At 35.8% G+C, this 21,725-nt stretch overlaps 1 protein-coding gene across 5 annotated transcripts in view; it reads right to left on the reverse strand.

Annotated features, from left to right (window-relative positions):
• The window catches only part of LOC148953498 (uncharacterized), a 104,128-nt gene extending 87,584 nt beyond the window's left edge, over nt 1-16,544 (reverse strand). For 4 of the 5 annotated variants that reach the window (XR_016141719.1, XR_016141720.1, XR_016141721.1 and 1 more), the window contains exons 1-2: nt 16,285-16,544; nt 529-1,396 (exon numbers count right to left, since the gene is read on the reverse strand). Coding sequence is in view for 1 of the 5 variants with exons in the window: in XM_089088572.1 (XP_088944698.1) it covers nt 837-1,396; nt 16,285-16,324 (600 nt within the window). In the remaining 4 variants the exon portion in view is untranslated. Of the gene's footprint in view, nt 1-356; nt 1,397-16,284 lie in introns of those variants that run through there. The other variant, XM_089088572.1, reaches the window with a different exon arrangement.
• Between the last annotated feature and the right edge of the window lie 5,181 nt (nt 16,545-21,725).

Below are 21,725 nucleotides of genomic sequence, written 5' to 3' on the forward strand. Positions count from 1 at the left end.
TCTTGTGTAAGATATTTCATTTTTATAGTATTAGAAAAACTTACACTTTAGCTTAAAGGGTGGGGGATTGATTGGGTAACTGTTTTTATATATGGGGTAATTTTCGTTTTTTTTTTTAAATTTTCAATTTGAACAATAACTTCAAAAAATTTGTTTTTCTACTTAGTTTCCTTTTGTTTTACTATCATATTCAAGATAAGCTAAAAATAAAGAGGTAAACTAAGTTAAGGCTCAGGTCACAAAGGGCCAATTACTTGTCACTCCAGCAAAATTAATTAGGGCGGAGGGGAAGTAATATTTGGTTTCACCGAACTTACATACATTCTGTCAGCTGTCAGATATCATCAGCCCTAATTACGTCTTTTAGCTTAACACTTGACTTTTGAAATATCCCAATTCGATAATTAATCCTAGTAGGAAATTTGCCATCTTGTAGAAGACACCATCTTGTGTTCAAAGCCCTTTCATATTTTTGGCAAACTAGGGAATTGGTTATTCCTGTTTGGGATAAATAATTCTAAAACTTACCAGTACTTGAATTAGCACACAGTATTCCAGATCTAATAAATTGTAAAAGATGTTTAGTTAGTGAGGGGTTAAAGTTTGGATTTACTTCCTTTGTTTCTATGCATCCTACTTTGCTATGCCAGTTTACTCCATCCTCTCATAGCTCTGCCTTGTTATTGTCACTTTTCAGCAGCTTTAAGAGATGGGAGTGAAAGGTTGCGCTCCTTGCTTTGTTTGTGATAACTCATACTAATCTGTCTCCGTTGAATACTAGCTTGTTTAATGCTACATAGAATTCTAAGTCACCTGTTTGCCTGCTCTTAATATTCTTAATATGCAATAATGGGAAAATTTGGAACAATATTATTCGACTCTACTTCAATGTTTGACGTGTCCATTTCGAAGATTGGTGCTGCAATTGTAGGATTTGGAATAATAATAGGATGTGAAGTTGTCATGCTTGCTGTGGTGGTAATGCTTGACACATGTGATTCAGTTGCAGAAGTTGTAATTGCAGCATCAGATGTTGTGAGACTTTGGTTGGTTGCAACGGTGAGCAGGATTGTTTCAGTTGTTGTTATTGCAGTTGTGAATGCAGTCGTAACAGGTTCCTCTGTTGTCGTTCTTGTTCCATGAGGACAGTTTTTCTCTGTTGTCATTGAAGAAAAACCTTTACAGCAATGAAAGTGAATATTAAACTTTCGTCCAGCTTTTTCATTTTCTTGACTATTGTCCATCTCCTTGGATCTTTCTATATGTTTGATATTGTATTTGTTATCTTTACTCTGGTCTATTTTGCTGTAATAAACCAAATTTCTATTCTCTTTCTGAGTATCAGTCTTGAGCAAGGGAGAGACCTGCAAGCTTTCACTATTGCTTTCAATCTTGCCTAAAAAAGAAAACCTGCTATCAAACTATCAAGGCTGAAAAAAGTGGAAACTAAGCAAGCATTATAACAATAATGACTAATGTACCTTCAAACAAAATTCAAAGCCTCACATCGGTATCCAACTTTCCAGATTAATACTATTGCTGCCAATATTATATTTAACTAACTTAGCTGGAGCTGTTCAGACTTGTTCCAGTAATAATAATTAAGAAAAGTATTCAAGCCATCAATTAGTGTTTCCTATCCGCAATAACTTGTAAAAATGTGGGATACATCATAACCTGACTAAATTGTAAAGATAGAAAAGCATGACTTTTGCGTAATGATAAGAGTAACGAAGTATTAATTTTCTTTGTGTAAGGAAACAAACAACATTAGCTAGATTTTGAACAAGTGTACCCTTGATCTAACAAGGACCATAAAATACAAATACAAATAGCGGACTGCCGCTTCAAACTCGAGGGGTCAACGACAATAAGATATTGCGCGATTTGAATCACATGACCAAAAACAGGGTTTTTAATAGAGAAAGCGGATACTAACTTTTTGAACAAAGAACTATTATTAGGATGACATCAAACTGGTCTCTGACCAATGACAGGAAAGAAGAACAAAATAGAGAGAACTTAAAATAGGGATTGAGGAACGAAAACAGGGTAGTTCTTTTTGGAAATCGAACAAAGAGTAAGTGTTTAATTTGTAATAACGATAAGCTACCGCTCTCTGTCTGAAATTCTCCTTGGGGATAAAAGTATGAAGATAAAGGTTAAAATAAGAAGAAAAAACCTCAAAAAGGCTTTCTGTCACTTGGAAATAATTTTAATACGTATATAAGAGAAATTGATGATTTTGGGACTAATAGTTTCATTAGTATTTCCACCTAAGCAAGGCTTGAGCCATTTGGACAAAACAGCATTTTGAAGGTTAGAATAAGCCAAATTAAATTTCTTCCCAGAAATTTAGGCTTTGAATAACTGAGAGTTTAAGGAGGAGAGAAAACCTCAACCAAGAAGAGAAAGCTAGGAGAGCCATTTGGGCTTCCCCTTTTCAGCCTAGAGTCCCTTGAGACTTAGCTTGACTTTATAAAGACCTTATATTCGGAAATTAGAATTATCAGACAATAAAATTACTTAGCCCCCCCCCCCTTTGTGCAATCTTCAGACGTTTATACGAAGAGGAACACACCGTTCCCCTTTTAATCACTCTTTCATTTCGTTAATTCCGTACTGCATGTCTATACAAAGGTAACCTCAATGTTTATACAAGCAGGTTAGGGGAAAAAGGGGAACAATATTACCAGCTTAAAAATTTTTAAGCCTTTATGTCTAGATATTTTCAATTAGGTTTCCCTGCTAAAATTAAAGCTTAATAAAGAGCAAAGGAATACACAACCCTTTCAAGAAATAATAAAAGAATCTCTTGGTTTGGGTTAATGAAGGTTGAATTAAAGCAAGTACGGTTATTCTTAGCTTAGCTCAAAAATAGCTTGAACTTAAGGATTTTTATAACCCAGAACTCAAACCTTGACTAGCTGTTCAAGTGTAACCTTTTTAAGTAAAAACAATCGTTAGCCTAAGATTAACTTAATCTTTTCTTTTCGGTAAACATTGGTGGAGAACAAGTAGATCATTAGACCTTAGACCTAGAAGAGGTTTGGAAGTATTCAGCATAAATAGAATTAGAATATTTTTCTTTTATCTTCTTTTGTAAATAAAATCAGTTGTCACTGAATTCTGCGTACCGATTCTTACCTAACGCCTCAGTTTGTATCACGCTACCAAATTTATTAGCCCTGTTAGTAGGGGCAACCTTACAACTGGTACCAGCAGTACTCAAGTTCGGTGCAACTTTCATGTAAGTGGGGGAGCAATAATTAAATTCATAAAATTTGGTAAAATTGAGTCCTCGGTCCCTCACAAGAAGGTGTGTGTTCAGTTTTCCGAACCTATCCAAGACAGAAAAGTTTGAAAAAGTGTTCATTAAAGGAAATTTTAACCTAAGGGGGAAGCTCAGACAGACTTTTATCTTTTATCTTCCTAAGATTCTTTCTTTCTTCTCCTTTTCTTTCTATTTGCTACAAGTTCTAGTGTCCGAAGCGTCTATAATTTAGAAAAAAAGGGCATAGGTTAATCATCCTCAAGAGTGTGTAATTACAATATTAGCCTTGAGGGTTAATTTAAATCGAGATATTGAGCTAATTCTTACGCAATTTATAAACTAGCTCATTTTAGTAGTTTAAAACAATTTAAAGGTTCAAAACGTTTCCCGCATTAAGACTTTATAAGGATAGAACAATCATGAGTTCAAATAAAAACAAAATCAAAGAGTTAGAAATTGCACTAAAACAAGCGCTGTCTAGAATAAATGCTCTAGAAGGGCAATATAGAGATACCACAGTCACAAGTAGGCTTCAAAGTCTATTTGTGGAGCAAGCACATCCCATCTCGTTACAGACATATCCAAATGAAACCATTCATGGATTACCACCCTTAAAAAAATACCGAGGAGTTTAGAAAAAAATGACAGTGCTAGGATTAATCACGCTATTTCTTATACAGGGGTAGAAATACAAAGATTCGCAACGAGCTTAGACATTTCTAAAAAGAAAGATATGTCAAGACCAAATAGGGATAATTATTCCAGGTATAAATTTAGTAAAAAAGAAAAAACTCTCGCATAAAATGCTGGACTTGCGGGGGTCCATATAGACAATCGGAATGTGAAAAACCTCCAACTTGTATCCGCTGTGGTGAAACAGGCTAGTGGGAACAGAAACAGGCTAGTGGGAACAGAAACAGGCTAGTGGTAACAGAAACAGGCTAGTGGGAACACAAAAAGGCTAGTGAGAATAGAAACAGGATAGTGGGAACAGAAACAGGCTAGTGGGAACACAAACAGGCTAGTGGGAACACAAACAGGCTAGTGGGAACAGAAACAGGAGTCACTAGCACTGGCAAGACTAGGACTATGAAGGTCACTAGCACAGAAAGACTAGGACTATGAAACAGGAGTCACTAGCACGGACAAGACTATGACTATGAAGGTCACTAGCACAGAAAGACTAGGACTATGAAACAGGAGTCACTAGCACGGACAAGACTAGGACTATGAAGGTCACTAGCACGGAAAGACTAGGACTATGAAACAGGAGTCACTAGCACGGATGATTGAGAGGAGTTTTGTTCTGAATATGAATGAATATCTAATCTCGTTCAAGAGGTATTTGTCAGCCGACAAATATGTATAAAAAAGAAAAAAGAAAAAAAAGAGTCATTCAATAAAGTTCATCATAAAATTATTCTTATAGGAGACCCTATCTAGTGTTATCGGAATTATATAAAAACGTCCTTTTGTTACACCAGTTGAAAACTTATAAACGAAGGTTAGTAAATATAAGACAACTTAAAAGATAAACAAGGAAGTAACAATAAGTTCAATTCAAATAAAAAGCTTAGTAAAGAAAATAGAAATAGTAATCCTTTCTATTCTTCAACCAGAAAATAAAAGTTTCCCATTCATTGTCACAGATCCAGCAGACATGCTTAGGACAATTTTCGAAATTGAAAATTCACTACCAATAGGCTATAGGATATCGGTTAATTACAGACGTTACGGCTTACTGGAACTTTATAAATCGACTAGCTGCAATGTGGCGACACAACAATTGAAATTGTTGGTTATTTGTGATTTTTCTATATCAAATAAGCAAGATGGGTTCAGAATGTTCGAAATGTTCAAAATTCCGTTCCCAGTGTCAAACACTTCGTATTTCTTTCAAATAGAAAAAGAGTTCAATTTTTTTGGGTTAAGTAAAGATCAAACGATATATTTTTTAGAAGATGATAATACAGAAAAAGGATGTAGTTTAAATAGTATACCACTATTTTTCACCCATCATCATATTATTATAAAGACACAAATAAATTCTTGTCATTCAGAAAACTATACGTACAACAATATACTAGTTAATCAAGAGTTTGAAACAAAAATTATAAAGGAGAATAAAATCTTAATCCAAAGAATTGGAAGGGAAAAGTATATAATCACATCTCCTTTCAAAGAAGAAATAAGAATACATTTCGAATGTAAAACAGAGAAAAACAGTAAATTCACATATATAAAAGGCAGCTGAATAGTGAAATTGCCAGAAGAATGTTCTCTAACTGCAGAAATGTTAAAGATGAACAGTATGTATAGGGGACAGATCACTAAGGAAATGGCACCTTTAAATATATCGATAATTTGCCTAGAAGGAAACCTCTACATAGCTGGTATACAAAACGAATGGAGCAAAGAATTTGAAGATTTAATCTATATATATTTCAAGAAAAACATAAAGACGCAGATTGTAATAGCTGAGATAATAAAAATGAACATTTCATTAAAGAACGAAAAAAAAGGAAAACGACTAGCTATTGGACATTTTTTTCAATACCCTTAATCTATTTCTAATTTTATTAGGACTAGTCTCTATTGGAATTATATTTAAAACATTGAGAAAACTATGGTTAGACTATAGGAAACAAAAGTCTCAAGGATTCCACGTAAATGTAGAACAGGAGGAGATTGAACTAAATTGATTCTTAGCAATTTATAGTTTCATTAAGAAAAAATAACTGTACTAAGAATTTTAAGTGTGGGAGGTTGTAAAAATGTGGGATACATCATAACCTGACTAAATTGTAAAGATAGTAAAGTATGACTTTTGCGTAATGATAAGAGTAACGAAGTATTAATTTTCTTTGTGTAAGGAAACAAACAACATTAGCTAGATTTTGAACAAGTGTACCCTTGATCTAACAAGGACCATAAAATGCAAATACAAATAGCGGACTGCCGTTTCAAACTCGAGGGGTCAACGACAATAAGATATTGCGCAATTTGAATCACAAGACCAAAAACAGGGTTTTTAATAGAGAAAGCGGATACTAACTTTTCGAACAAAGAACTATTATTAGGATGACATCAAACTGGTCTCTGATCAATGACAGGAAAGAAGAACAAAATAGAGAGAACTTAAAATAGGGATTGAGGAACAAAAGCAGGGTAGTCTTTTTTTGGAAATCGAACAAAGAGTAAGTGTTTACTTTGTAAATTACAATAATTTACCACTCTCTGTCTTAAATTCTCCTTGGTAATAAAATTATGAAGATAAAGGTTAAAATAAGCAGAAAAAACCTCAAAAAGGCTTTCTGTCATTTGCAAAAAATTCTAATAAGTATATAAGAGAAATTAATGATTTTAGAACTTATACTTCTATTAGTATTCCCACCTAGACAAGGCTTGAGCCATTTGGACAAAACAGCATTTTTTTAAGGTTAGAATAAGCCAAATTTAATTTCTTCTCAGAAATTTAAGCTTTGAATAACTGAGAGTTTAAGGAGGAAAGAAAACCTCAACCAAGAAGAGAAAGCTAGGAGAGCCATTTGAGCTTCCCCTTTTCAGCCTAGAGTCCCTTGAGACTTAGCTTGACTTTATAAAGACCTTTTATTCGAAAATTGGAATTATCGGACAATAACATTACTTAAACCCCCTCCCCCTTTTGTGCAATCTTCAGACGTTTATACGAAGTGGAACACACCGTTCCTCTTGTAATCACGCTTTCATTTCGTTAATCCCGTACTGCATGTTTATACAAAGGTAACCTGAATGTTTATACAAGCAGTTTAGGGGAACAAGGGGAACAATATTAACAGCTTAAGAATTTCTAAACCGTTATGTCCAGATATTTTCAATTAAGTTTCCCTACAAAAATTAAGACTTAATAAAGGTCAAAGGAATACACAAAACTTTCAAGAAATAGTAAAAAGAATCTCTTGTTTTAGGATAATTAAGGTTGAATTAACGCACCTACTGTTATTCTTAGCTTATTTCAAAAATAGTTTGAACTAAAAAATTTTTATAACCCAGAACTCAAACATCGATTAACTGATTAAGTGTAACCCTTTTAAGTTAAAACATTCGTTAGCCTAAGATTAACTTAATCTTTTCTTTTCGGTAAACATTGGTGGAGAACAAGTAGATCATTAGACCTTAGACTTAGAAGAGGTTTGAAAGTATTCAACATAAATAGAATTAGAATATTTTTCTTTTATCTTCTTTTGTAAATAAAATCAGTTGTCACTGAATTCTGAGTACTGATTCTTACCTAACGCCTCAGTTTGTATCACGCTACCAAATTTATTAGCCCTGTTAGTAGGGGCAACCTTACAAACTCATTTCATCTCGATAAAAGAAACATTTAGAGTTAAAACTAATTATAAATAAGAAATAAATTTAAAATATATATGATATATATTTCAAACTCTGCCCAGCATTGACATACCCTAGGATGAGATTCTCTAGCAAATTTAGGCGGTGAATTTTTTTTTTTAAAGAAACTTTTTTAATCTTGGTGTATATTTGCCCAATACAGAGCAGTATACCTCAGGAATCCATCCCTCGAAACAATCCTTCGCCCCAAGTACTTACGCGTGTCCAGTCAGTCCAACCCCCACAATCACCTTAATCAATTCGGACCATCCCCAATTAACCCCCCCCCCTCACTAATATTCCTCCCAAAAATCCACTTCCTTTTGACTCCGTTCTTCTCCGTGCGTCCAAGAAGTTACCGACCGGTTCTGGACTCCACCCGTTATTTCCCGAAACAAACCCAACCCCTTCCCTCTCAGACACTCCCCACCGTACTTCCCTCCCTCTCCATCATCTTGCCCCCCCCACCCCCCATATAAAGAACATTCCCAATTTGACTTATTCCCAGATCACCAGGAACCCTTTCTCCCTCCCCTAACACTTTATCCCCTCTGGCTACCCTACCAGTATGACTCTGGCTTAAGAGTAAGCAGGCAGAATGATCCACAGGTAACACTTCCATGCAGAGTTCCTAAAACTTCAAATAGTGAGACGAATTCCTAGTTCCATCCCAACTTAATAATATTCTCATAATTTGTCCTCTGTCCTCCTTTTCTCTCAATCCCGGTCCAGTCCCGCCTTTTAATAACGCCTCAAAACCACTTCCTTACCCACAGCATCCTTCTCATAAGCTTCAACCCCAAATAACTCCATACCAAATTGAAAAAAAAAATCCCAATATCCAAATCGGTTTAAATTTCCAGCTTTCCTACTTACCAATGCTGAAAGCCTGAATTTTGATAAAATTACCAAACTCGAGGGTATCTCTGAAATTCATAAAAATTAATATTATTGCTGTGACAGAGGTTCAGTCCCAGAACCCAGATTTCCTCAAAATCAGCAATTATACTCAGTTTATAAGACTTCACCCTCCCGATCACCCTGCCCGAGCCTACTATAAAAATAAAATTAAATACTTGCGCCATGATAAACCAAAGAACTGGAACTCTGATATTAAAAAACTTACCGGCAAGAGTTAATAACAACTAAATTTTAATATAAATGAACCTCCAAAGACCACAGCTAATGACCTCAATAAGTTTCTGGCTTCTATTGTCCTAAGTCTCCCACCACTATCTTAAACATTTCAAGATGTTCCTGATCCTTTTTCAGTCCCACATATTTCTCCATTTGATGTTGTAAAAAAAAATTGAAAAACTAAAACGATCAAGCATTTGCCCTTTAGATATTCCTGTTCCTCTGATTGAAGCTTTCAGTGATTACCTCTCAAAACCCCTATCCACCCTGTTTAATGAAATTACTGGAAACAAGGAAACAAGGAACTCAATATTGGAAACAAGGCTTTATTATCCCAATCAAAAAAAAATGGGAAACCTGGCTTTGATGGCATTCGTCCTATTACCCTCACCTCAATTTTTTCAAAATTTTATGAAAGTTTTCTCGCAGACTGGCTGAAGATGAAAGTCCCCCCCCCCCTCATTGATCTTAGACAGTTTCATAATCTCAAATCCATGTCAACCTTAAATCCCCTCCCCTTTAAAAACCTTAAAAACTTTAAAAACCTTAAAGTTTCCTTAAATCCCCTCCCCTTTTTCCTGCTCCTATTCCTCCTGAAACCTCTGTCACATCTCTTAAACTCCTTGGTATTACAATTTTTTCCAATTTGAAATGGGATGCCCATATAAATAATATCCTACGACAAGCAAACTCCTCGCTTTCCCTCCTTAAACTTTTAAATAAATTTATTTACCCCCAATCACATTTACTACAAGTACACATTTCTTTTATGCGTCCCATATTAGAGTATGTTTGTCTTGTGTGGCACCCTGGCCTCTCAAATGAAGCAATTTCAAAAAATTTAAAATGTCCAAAAGAGAGCTCTAAGAATTATTTTTAAAGAGGGCAAGATACCATATTTGCATTTGTTAAATATTTCAAAACTAGAGACCCTCGAGAGACGAAGAAATAATTTGTGCCTCCGTTCTGCAAAAAATGCCATAACAAACCCTCGGACAGCAAGTATTTTCCCCAAAAGTCACTCCTCATCCAGATTACGGCCGCCTCGAGATGTTTCTGAGCCCATCCCTGTTTTGTCCCCCATTCGCTGCGTTACTTCCAGATACGAAAGAACTTTTGTCCCCTTTATTACAGAAAAAATGAATAAAATGTCCCAATAGTTTCTTTTTTTCCCCTCTCTTTTGTTTATTAGCTGATGGTGCTGCCCAGGGTCTTGAACAAATTTGCTTGTCCCCCCTTTTCTTTCAGTTCCCCCTTTAATTTTTATATATTTTATTTTTCGTTCTTTTTTGGGGGGTTTATTTATTTATTTTGTCCCCTCCCCCCTTTCTTGACCAGTTTTTATTTTTTTTAACTCTTTTATTGACTTACTGTAGTTGAATTATTGACATTGTCTTAGTGTTCCTTTTAATTTATACGCATTAATGTCTCGCTCTTTTTTTGTTTATATTCGCTTATTCCCCCCTTTCTTTTTTATGTCCGTTCTAAATTTTTTTCTAATTCGTATTTGTGTAAGTTTAGTTTGACCAGTTTTTTATATTTTTAACATTTTAATTGACTTTTTACAGTTTTAATTATTGACTGTTAAATGATTGTTCATTATGATTTTTCTATTTCGTTGTTGTTTTTTGCATTTTTGCCAGTTTTAGTGCAACCATTTATATTGTCGAATCCGAAGTCCAAATTGAGCCCTTTATGGGCTTGTGATAGTGATCTTTTTGAAATAAATATCTTATCTTATCAAGGAACAAACTGGAGGTACATATTTATCTGTGACAAAACATACCATGGTTACATTTTTAACACGTTCTGTTGATTTTGTTTAGACCCTTTCCATTTGGCCCTTCTTAGCAAGCACTCTAGGATTAGGTAATACAGTTGGGACACCTGTTTCGTCCGTGTTCAGAGTATAGTCCAGAAGGATTTGGTATTTTTTATAGACTAAGGCAAGATTATCGAATAATCTCTCTACAACCACTTCGTTAAAACTACTTGCTATAGCTTGACTTGTTGCCTCAGAGGATCTGATAGATATTTCACGTTCCCGCTTTAGGAATTTATTCATCCAGTTTATCGAGGCCTGGGCCTTGATTTCCCAAGATGAAAAAATAAAGAGCATAAAGAGCATGGAAAGAGCATAGAAAAGGCATTGAGCGGTATGTTCACTTTATTCGTAGGTCAGAAATGTGGACTGCTCTATAATTACCTCAATAGCAAAGCCGTAGTCTTTATTGTTGGGTTAAACACAGATGCAATGTATGGGATGCTATAAACTGCCTTTGTGTCTCTATTTTGCGCTTGTTTCTTCCCTCCTGGAGTTAATTTGACAAAGTGGGGTTGTTTCGGATACTTTTAAAAATTCGTTCGAACCAACCAGACTAAGGCGTTCGAATCAACCCTTTAATGATCATTTCTATAAATCCCTTCTAGAAAAACGATAGTTAAGGTGAGTTTAACTTCTGACTAGCTGTAGTTTGTGACATGATAAGTCTAAGTACCAGCCAAAACTCAACCATGTACTCACGTAAAAAACACAGGTACAAAAACTTTTGCATGTTAGTGGAAATATAAAAGTATATTTAAAAATGGTTCAAAGGAAATATCTTTGAAACGCATGTTCGGAAACATTTAAAACTTTTGCGTAAAGTCGGCCACTTGTCAATACTTAATTCTGATTTTTGGTAGAATTTTTCGTGTAAAACTCGATTTTATAGTGGCAATGTCCAAACCAACCCGTGTCCAGAAAAACCTCGAGGTCCCCTACGTACTGGCTACCATGATGAAACACATGGAACTAATTGGAATGAATTTCCGCCATTCATTCAACTTCTTTTAAATACCAGTATTGATTCTAGCAAAAAATATACCCCCTTTTCCCTTCTCCATAGATTTGAAGCTAAATTAATATTTGAATGCATTTTTTTCCAACCCAAAAAACGATTATTTTTTTCGGAAGATGAGTGGGTTTCTGGTCTACTAATTGTAGTTTTTATCAGTCATCAAATCTGTATCAATGAACAAAAGAAGGCCTAAAACGGTCAGCTCCACACTACAATTAGAAAATGTAATACATTAAAATTTTTCCAAACGATTTACTTTATGTCATCCAAGATGGATCTTCAAAATTTCTCTTATCGTGCGCCCTACTTTGCATTAGCCTTCTTTTAAATACCAGTATTGATTTTAGCAAAAAATATACCCCCTTTTCCCTTCTCCATAAATTTGAAGCTAAATCAATATTTGAATGCATTTTTTTCAAGCCCAAAAAAGATCATTTTTTTTTGGAAGATGAGTGGGTTTCTGGTCTACTAATTGTAGTTTTTATCAGTCATCAAATCTGTATCAATGAACAAAAGAAGGCCCAAAACAGTCAGCTCCACACTACAATTAGAAAATGTAAGACATTAAAATTTTTCCAAACGATTTACTTTATGTCATCCAAGATGGATCTTCAAAATTTCTCTTATCGTGCGCTCTTACTTTGCATTGGCCGAACTTTAAATAAAAAATCTATTTTTGTTACATGAATTAAAAACTTGTAGAAGACGCTTAGTGAATATTAGACAGCTCGAAAGAATAAAAATCCCAAACCTCTTTTTGTAGTGAATCCTGAAATAGCGAGACTAAAGAAGATACTAGAGGACAACCATTCAATTTCTGTAACGGACGAAACTGAGGGGAACCGAACTTATGATACGATAGGAAAGGAAGCCCCTCACAACATTTGGAAGTGTACTTTAGAAAGAAAATTGATAAGTCCAGGAAATGAAAGTAATTTAGAGGATTTAAACTGTACTATAATGCGAGCAATGAATACTTCCAGTGCTCAAGATTTTTCTTCAGATGTCAGTCTAGAAAATAACCAATGTGAAAACGTCGACAGGAATAATAACGTTAATGTAAGTGTAAATTGGGAAGCCAATACCTCATCACCATATAATATTCCGAATTACATAAAAAAAACAGTACTCGTGAAAGGCAAACTAATATAAAAACAGTAAATTATAAAAATAATTGCTTAAGGGATTTCCTCTACGGCAGGGTGAAAAACTTTTAATCGTTCAGATCCTTACCTTTTTCTAAAGGCATTTCATCAAGTGGCTTTTCTAAACCGGTACTTTCTGGAACTTTACAAAATCCTTTAAAATCTACTACCTGCACAGAATCAGGCTTGGGTTTCTTCCGATTGATATTATTGTGAAAGTGCAATAGTTCTCTCATCGTAATACCCGCGAGCACCAAAATCAGACCTCTACAATTATTTGGGTAATGTTCACAATCAGAAATGTGACATATTCTGAGTTTATCGGCCTCCACTAAACTCACTGTATAGTGGGTGTGTAAAATAACTTCTCCTTCATTCGAAAAAAAATTAAACACTTAAAACTAGCCATTTCTTTTCTCAACTGATTACCAGTAACTGATAGAATTGAAAATAAGTCACAACATTTTAATCGGTTGGTCCTCTGAAAGTTGATAAACTCCTTGAAAATCAAAGTCCACTACCTGCAAAATATTATGACTAGTTTTGTTCTGTCCAGGCTAGTGTGAAAATTTAAAAGTATTTTTTATTTCGTAGTAAAATCTTCTTAGTGGAAGAACTCCACCATATCCAAATCAATATTAAACACGTTTGAAAGTATATTTTCCACTAGGAAGTCGGTCGGACCAGGAATGTCAGCGTAAAGGCTGAGAAACTGCGTGTGGGTATAGCCACGACGCCTGAACATGAAATAGAGTAGTGCATGAAAGCCACAGGTCCTAGTAGTTAAATCATTTACTCTCCTCCGATTTTGAATAATAGTTTTCCCACTGCTTACAATAAAGTTGTTGATGTGTTGTTGTAGAGTTTATATGATAGGCCAAGAAGATCCAATAAAAATTCTATTTTCTTCGCTGTTTCAGCCAATGACCTGTCTTCAAACTTGACAGACAACTATTAACAATGATTAGGATAATGTTAAAACTTGGAATTTTTCAATGAAGTCCGATGGTATAAAATAGGATTTATATTGAAACATGTATAAATCCAAACAAAATACGCCTATTATTTGATTTGTGTTCATGATGCCAGGTCTAGTAGAACACTGCCGTCGGGGGTGATTTCCCAGTAGGTTTCAAATTGACTCAGTGATATTAATGTAATACTTTCAGTCAAAGCATCGGCAAATGTGCACTCCAGACGTACATTCCCTATTCGTACTATGCTCATATTTTGAGTGCCAGACAAGTCCAAAACAATTACACCATGATTTTTTGAAAACATTGAATTGGTTATTCCATTTTCAAATAGTTGTGAGTTATGATCTAGGCATTGCATAGTCAATTCATACAGAATTCTGTAGGATTTTTTATCAAATGATAAATTGTACAAGGGTATTCCATTCACTTTGCACACAAGGCTAGATAATTCAAAAAATTAAAATTATGGGGGATACAGTCCAGGATCCAACGGCACTAGCACTCTTCAGAAAATCCAAAGCAAGTTTTGAGGGGATTTCTCCATTGATAAATGATGAGTATGGTATAACTGCGAGAGCCAGTGGCAATGTGACGTACGTTGATTAATGACTGTATGGGGGACAAGAAGTTTGATATTGTTACCATTGGTTCTCAGTTTTTCCACTTCCAATGCAACACAGCTTATGACCTGTTGTTTTAGAACATGAAGAATTTCTGAAGTGATAATGACATTTGCATCAGGTGCTGCAGCAAGTGTTTTTCTCAAAATGAAATTGGATGGAGCTAGTTGTAACTTTATGTCAACCTTAACACTGGGAGGCAGCCATTGAGATATATTAAATATTTCATGATTTAGTTTTCCATCTAAATATTACTCCTGGGTCACTGCAGCAGTTAACTCAATGTCAGAATCAGCATATGATCTACATTCATAGCTCAGTGCCTGTCCTCTCAACTCCTTTTATGACTTTGGAGTCATCATCATAAATTGTATGTAGCTTGCATAGTTTGATAAATTATTGCTAGTGCTCACCAATGTTCAATTAATGAACACATTAATTTGTTTGAACAAGTTTTGTAGGGTACAGTTGTCACAGAAAAGGCCATCGCTAGAAATGGGAGTTCTATTGTCTGACTTTTTCTTCACCAGAACATTTGAATCAATAAATGATAAATTAATTGGAAAATTCCTGAAAGTGTATATTATCCGACAGGGGTTGTTGAGGATGAAATTGTTCATAGTAGCCATACTTGACACTGACATCAACATTTTTAGCATTGAATAGATTCAATGAGGAGCTGATTGACGGATGTGATTCTTTGTGCGGTAAATATCATCCTCTCTTAATATCTTAAGAGAAGAAATCCTTCTTTGATCTAACAATCTTTTTCTTCTTGTTCTTGTTATTGCTCTTCTTCCTTTTTTCGTCAAAGTCGTTGTTGATGTCTTTCGCTTCCCACCTGGGTAGAGACCGATGAGTGAATGATTACCACGCACCCTTTATAATCGCTTCCCATTCTGCTGAGATTTTAATTGTTCGCCAACGTTTCCTGCTGAAGATCTAATATTTTCTTTAAGACTCTCGTTGAAATTTTTACAAAACCCCCAGTCCTATAGTGTTGAGGCAGCAAAATTTGAGGCAGCAGGTAAAAATTTCTAAGCTCTCAATAAAAATTGAAACCAATGACACTTGTGCAATTATTGCTTGCTCTTCATGGCACAAATATATGCTGCCACCGGGTCTGAGCCTGTTAATTTATTTTGTGGTCATCATGTCCCAAAAATCGACTATCATCGGGTCTTATGATGTTTCATAATTAGGCCTTCGATCTTCATTACATAATAATGTATTGTCATCGAGTTCGATCTCATACCCCAAATTTGAAACCAATTGGACCTCAGAAAGTAGACTACATTAGCCCTTAGCTGTGTGTAAAAAGTGAAAATAGTAAAAATATTGCTTTTGTTTCATGATCTTTAATGCACAAAAATATGCTGTCATCGAAAATGAGATCATGTCTCAAATTGGAAATCAGTCAGACGACATAAAGTAAAGACGACATAAAGTCAGTCAGGCGACGAACAGTCAAACTAATGAAACTTGTGCATTTATTTCTTAGTCTTCATTGCAAAAAATTGTGTTGTCATCAAGTCTGAAAACAAGTATCAAATTTTAAGTCGGTAAGACGACAGAATGCGTGCTGACTTAGTCCTACACTCTAATGAAAAAATAAAACTGGTCAAAATTTTGCATTTATGTGTGATCTTAAATACACACAAGGTTTTTGTCACTAAGTATGAGCTTATGTCTCAAAATTGAAGTCAGTCAGACGACAAAAGGTAAGCCAATTCAATTTTGAGATCTGACGAAAAGTTTGAAGTCATGAATCTTTCTGATTTTTATTAAGATCTTAATTCACAATAATGCTTTTCCATCCAGTTAAAACTTATGTTTCAAATTGGAACTTAGTCAGACGGCTGTAAGTGGATCAAATTGGCCCTGAGCTAAAAAAAAACAGAAAACAAGATGACATACCTTTAAAGTTATTGCTAAATTCCATCTCGATGGCATTCATAATAGTAAGACTTAACAATATGAAGTTAGTATTATTCTACCAACTTTTTTAGAGGCTAAAAATGCATTATAAATAAAAGCTCTCCTTTGTGCAATTATCTTGAACAAATTCTGAGTATATGTCACATAAGCTGTAAAAAAACGTGTTTAATGTTATGCCATGATTTCCTCAATTTAGTTTTCGATCGATGGTTTATACGTGGCTTTATGAATTTAAAACGGTACTTTTTCTTTACCAGCACCTGGCTATAAAATACAATATTGGTGGAAATTTTATCCTTATATGACAAGTTGTAACAGATCAGCAAAAATACTTTAAAACTAAAGTGAATGCCCTCAATTTGATGGAATGCTTTGTTTTCATCCGTAAGAATTACTAATGTATGAGATTTTCTTTGAAAAATTCAGATTTAACGTCCTATCATGCCGGAATTAGACAGGCCTCGTGCGAGCAGAGATATTAGAATGCATTGAGGGATTTCTAAAGACAGTTGCAATACGTTCCAGATTTAGGATATCTAATTAAAAAGGAACAGAAAGCTGAGACAGAAAATTAATTTGATTGGAGATCAACAGCCAAAGAAAACAGAATAACACTGGTTATTTTGGATAGACAGTATGTTTAGTAGGACGCAGAGGCGGACTGAGAGTGAAAATCTAAGGGGGTATTTGGGTTAAGTGGCCCTACCTATGGTCCTCCTTATAGAAGGAATTTGTTTTTTTTTGCGTTTAATCAGAAAGGATCTTTAATAATGAGTATAAATTTCACTCCACATTATTTGCGCCGCAAGGCAGAAATATGCTGCAAGAAATATGCGTCAGAAATAAGCTGTTTGTTATCTAAAAATGTTTCTATCAGGCTGGTTGTTATTTGTTCAATTACTAACCTGATTACTTCGACACAAATCGCTCTTCCAGATCTTCTGGTTCATGCCGGTTTCTACCGGCATGAAATTTTTCTTGGCAACATGACACGCTGGTAGGTCTGATATAATTTCAAGATCAAATGTAGTGGTATCTAGAGGGCCCTGGATCTTTGACACGAACTTGGAGGCGTTCGTGTCACTCTTTAACGCTTTCGTGGGAAAAGCTTCAGCGTATGTCGGAAACTTAAATTCAGGCAGACGATAGAAAGTGGTTTAAATAATATCTAAGTTCACAATAAAATTTGAAACCAATGATGCTTGTGCGTTTATTGCGTGCTCTTCATGGCGCAAATATATGCTGCCATCGGGCCTGAGCTTGTTAGTTTATTTTGTGGTCATCATGTCACAAAAATCGACTACCATCGGCTCTTATGACCCGATCAATAAAGGTAGGCCCTACCTATGGTCTTCCTTATAGAAGGAGTTTTTTCTCCTTTAATCAGAAAACACCTTTAATAATGAGTGGAAATTGCACTCTATATTATTTGCTCCGCAAGGCAAATTAGTACTACCCGCTAAGTAAGAAGTAGCCTTACAGTAAGAAGAGGACATATACCCCTAACTATTTTTTGTTTTAAATCTCCCTGACTCTTGTTTGGACTCGGTATTGCTCAACTTTTTCAATAAAAGGAGAGTGGCATAGTATTGTCAGCTGTATAAAACTTTCAGCTTTCGTCCTGCATCATGAAAGTTCGGACCGAAGAATTTTCAGAGTGTTTTTCCTCTTCAGAAGGATGTTTAATTTCACTGAAAGCTTTCCTACTTTCCGTCAGAACACAAAATATATATTTTGATCAGATACAAAACAAAATAACTAGACTAAAAGATGAAAACACTACTGCAGTAACAAAAGCGATGTTAAAGCTGATGAGCAGAGATTGAGCCTTAATAGCAGCCCATAAACGTATATTATGCAGCTGCTGCAAAAACCACAGGAAGTTGAATCTTGCACATCAGCCCTTCCAGATTCAGCTCCAATTTCAGGTTCATCCTCATATTCTACACCAAACTAATCCCGACTATTTTTAAGACCTGTTATTATAATACTTTCGTCGTAAACTGAGGCAAAGCTTTTCACCTTTGACCTCAGATTGTCATGAAACACCTTCAATATCTCTACAAAGTTTTGAAGGACCGACTCTGGCTTTTCACCTCGACATACAAGGCTGAGCGTGGTGGGCTGCAAGAAATATACGTCAGAACTAAGCTGTTTGTTGTCTGAAAATCTTTCTTTCAGGCTGGCTGTTATTTGTTCAATTACTAACCTGATTACTTTGACTCGAATCGCTGTTCCAGATCTTCAGGTCAAAAATATTTTGATGTTTCTACCGGCATGAACTTTTTCTTGGCAACATGACAAGCTGGTAGGTCTGATCTAATTTAATGGTCACATGAAGTGGTATCAAGAAGGACCTGGATCTTTTACACGATATTGGGGGCGTTTTCTTCAACGCTTTCGTGGGAAATGCTCTCTAGATTCTTTCTTGTTTTATCAACTATGCTCCAGGCCGTCAATAAGTCCAATTCTTTGGTCTGGAAAAAGCTTAAATAGGTTCTATGATTTCAAATACAGTATAAATAAGTGAGCGGTTAGGATCGGTTTGTACTCCGTAAGCTTACTCAGCAGAGAGCGGGCTTCAAATGCAGTTTTGAGTCGAAATAACTGCTGTTTTCTACTGAGGACCAAACATGCACTGCATCTAAATACATGCAATCGTCACAGGAAAACATCCAAAAAAGCGACTTATTTTTTGACCACCAAGAAGTTTAACAAATTTTCTGTAACCTTTTCAACTTTGACTGTCCTTCTTTTTTGTTCTCTACTTGTTGTCGCCGCAGACCTATTCGTTTTTATGACATGAAATTCTGTTCGTGGTACCGAGGAGATTCCTTGTCTCTGTTGCAGTGAAAAATCAACGACGCAAAGGTTTATAAAGGGACTGTAGAAACAGATATAGACCGAATCTGGAATTTGGTATTTAGTGTCAGAAAAAAGTCCGTTAAATTTGCCCCTCTTGTTAGGAGCCCTGTCAAACGATTCCCCAACTATCTTTTCCTACTTAAGTCCATGCTCTTCGATATTGACTTGTAAAACTTCGTTCATACCCTTGATGCTAGAAATTTATAAGGGCCGTTCAAGAATTTATTTGTCTTTCACATATCTCAATGCGATAGAAGCCTGGTTCACAACCCAAGCATCCTGAGTTGTGTCTATTTGGATGATGTACCTTTTTTCACCAATTTATTCCGCTATGACTCTCCACATGTTTTTAAAAATGCTCTTTATCACTATCTGGATCATTGTCTTAGAAAGAAAAGTGACGGTTGAGCCAAGACCATTATCTGCGTCTCTGGATTTCACGCATACATCCATGTTCGATTTCCTTTTTCTACTATCCTCTATTGCTTTTTCCATATGTTCCTTAAGAGGGACGTTGCATTTTAAGAGCAAAAGAATGACCTTTAGAAAGTTTCCGTTATTTATTACCATATTTGTTAGAAGCTTAAGTCTCTCCTGGTCGCCGTGTGCTCTAAGAGGTAATACTTGTCTCCCCAACAGCTTCGCGACCTCAAAAGCACGATTCAGTACTTGAATGTTTTTTCAAGATCTTTTCTTTCCGTTTACTGGCCAAAGCACCATTTACGTACCACCCAGTGTCTTGACAGTTTTCAGCTTTAGCAGCAGCATTATGACCTTTTGACTTTCCATTTGCCTGGACTTTCTCATGGGAATGCCAAAGATTGGCGAACCTGGAAACAAACTGCATTTTTCCGTCTGAAAAAGCAATGCATATGCTGGTAAAGAATTGATTTTATTGTCATTTCTCTAGTTAAGACTAACCCAGGATCGTAAGACGGAACCAGTAGTAAGTTTTTGTTAGTAAAGCGAAGCTAAGTCATAGCTCGGCTTTTCTATTTAAGGTGGCGTCGGCTGGAACGAATATGACCTCATGAGTTTAATTTCTGAGCTACTGTAGAATTTGGCAGCAAAGAAAAGAAAATGACACGCCTACTGGAAGAAGTGGCTCATCATCAGGTAGCTTCGCGTCTGGGTCACCGCTTTCAAATTGGCTCAAATACGATATAAACTCCTCCACTACTGGCTCCAATGGTCCGGAAGACGTCACAGTACTTGAAGATTTAGGCTCACCCTCTGTTCAAACTGAGTCAATGCCGTATGCATCTTCGATGTGGTTCCACGAAATGGAATATAAGCATAAGAACACCCAGGCACACAAGTAGCCAAGGTGGGGTGAAGTTCTCAAGATTTCTGTAAGACTTCGCAGGCATTGAAGAAAGGACGCTGAATATTGATTCAAATTCACTGTTCGACAATCCGCCTACAAAACCAGGTTTTATAAAGGTTCAACGATTGGATAGAATCTTTCCATAATCCAAGGACTGTGAAAAAAATTTGATCCGACCATTGACCTTTGGTTTTCCGAAAACAAAACTTGTAATAATCGCCGAAGAAAAAAACTGCCTTTTAGGTTTCGTTTGGCCAGGTCTAATATCCCGAGACTTGAAAGAAACGCCATAAGAACAGGAAAGTTGTCTGAGGCAACCATAACTCATAGAGTCGACTTAAGTGGTCGACTTAGGTGGGGCTCTGACCGAGCTTCGGTCGCCTAAGCACCTAATTTAATCAATAATCGTGCCAATAGAAACGGTGTAATAGATGCGATCTCAATAGACTGGCAGGCGTTTTGATGTCAATATCTGTCCCTAAGTAATCAACAATGACAGTCATGCAAAAAACTTAAAATCTAAGACTGATTTAGAAAAAACTTCGAATCCTAGCCCACAATTTGAAAATACTGGCAAAAAGTTTTACTGAGGTTAGTTATCCATATAAATAAAAAACTTATGTGTTGGATCTTTTCCAGCATCGGAAAGTTCTTTTCTACGCTTCAGTCTCAGTTTTTCAACGCTTCCCTGAACTCCATTTTCTCACAAGTTTAAAACTGATGTACGTAATAAACAAAATGTTACGCTTTTACTAAGCTAAAATCCCTTTACTTATGAAAATTTGAAAAATTTATCAGTTAACATTTTCCAACAGAACACCTTGACGCTCCAGTATGTACTGACCCTCCTACTGGCTTGTAACGGAATCGGCGACACAATACCACACAAAAATCCAACCCTGGGTCAAGTGACAACCTCAAAGTTATATCTATCGGATTTCAGCCCAAGAACGAGCCTATTTGACACCAGAATCCGTCCCTTCCTTAGGGCGGGAGGCTGGTATCTACGCAAAATCTGTACGTAGTCCTATAATAAAATAGCCGAAAAATAGTCAAGTTGGATTTTTTGTTGATCATTATGTCGACGGTAATTTTGCACGTAGAAAAAAATCAACCACCTGACGTGAGTGACCCAAAATTGACCGGTCCAGGGGAGAATGCCCTCCGGCCCGGTCAATTTTGGTAGGAGGCACAGAAATTGCAGCAGTAGTTTTTTTCCCTATCAAAA

The sequence above is a fragment of the Artemia sp. Qi Xiang Cuo genome, chromosome 4 (genome assembly GCF_049724085.1).
Source record: "Artemia sp. Qi Xiang Cuo chromosome 4, ASM4972408v1, whole genome shotgun sequence".
NCBI lineage: Eukaryota > Metazoa > Arthropoda > Branchiopoda > Anostraca > Artemiidae > Artemia > Artemia sp. Qi Xiang Cuo.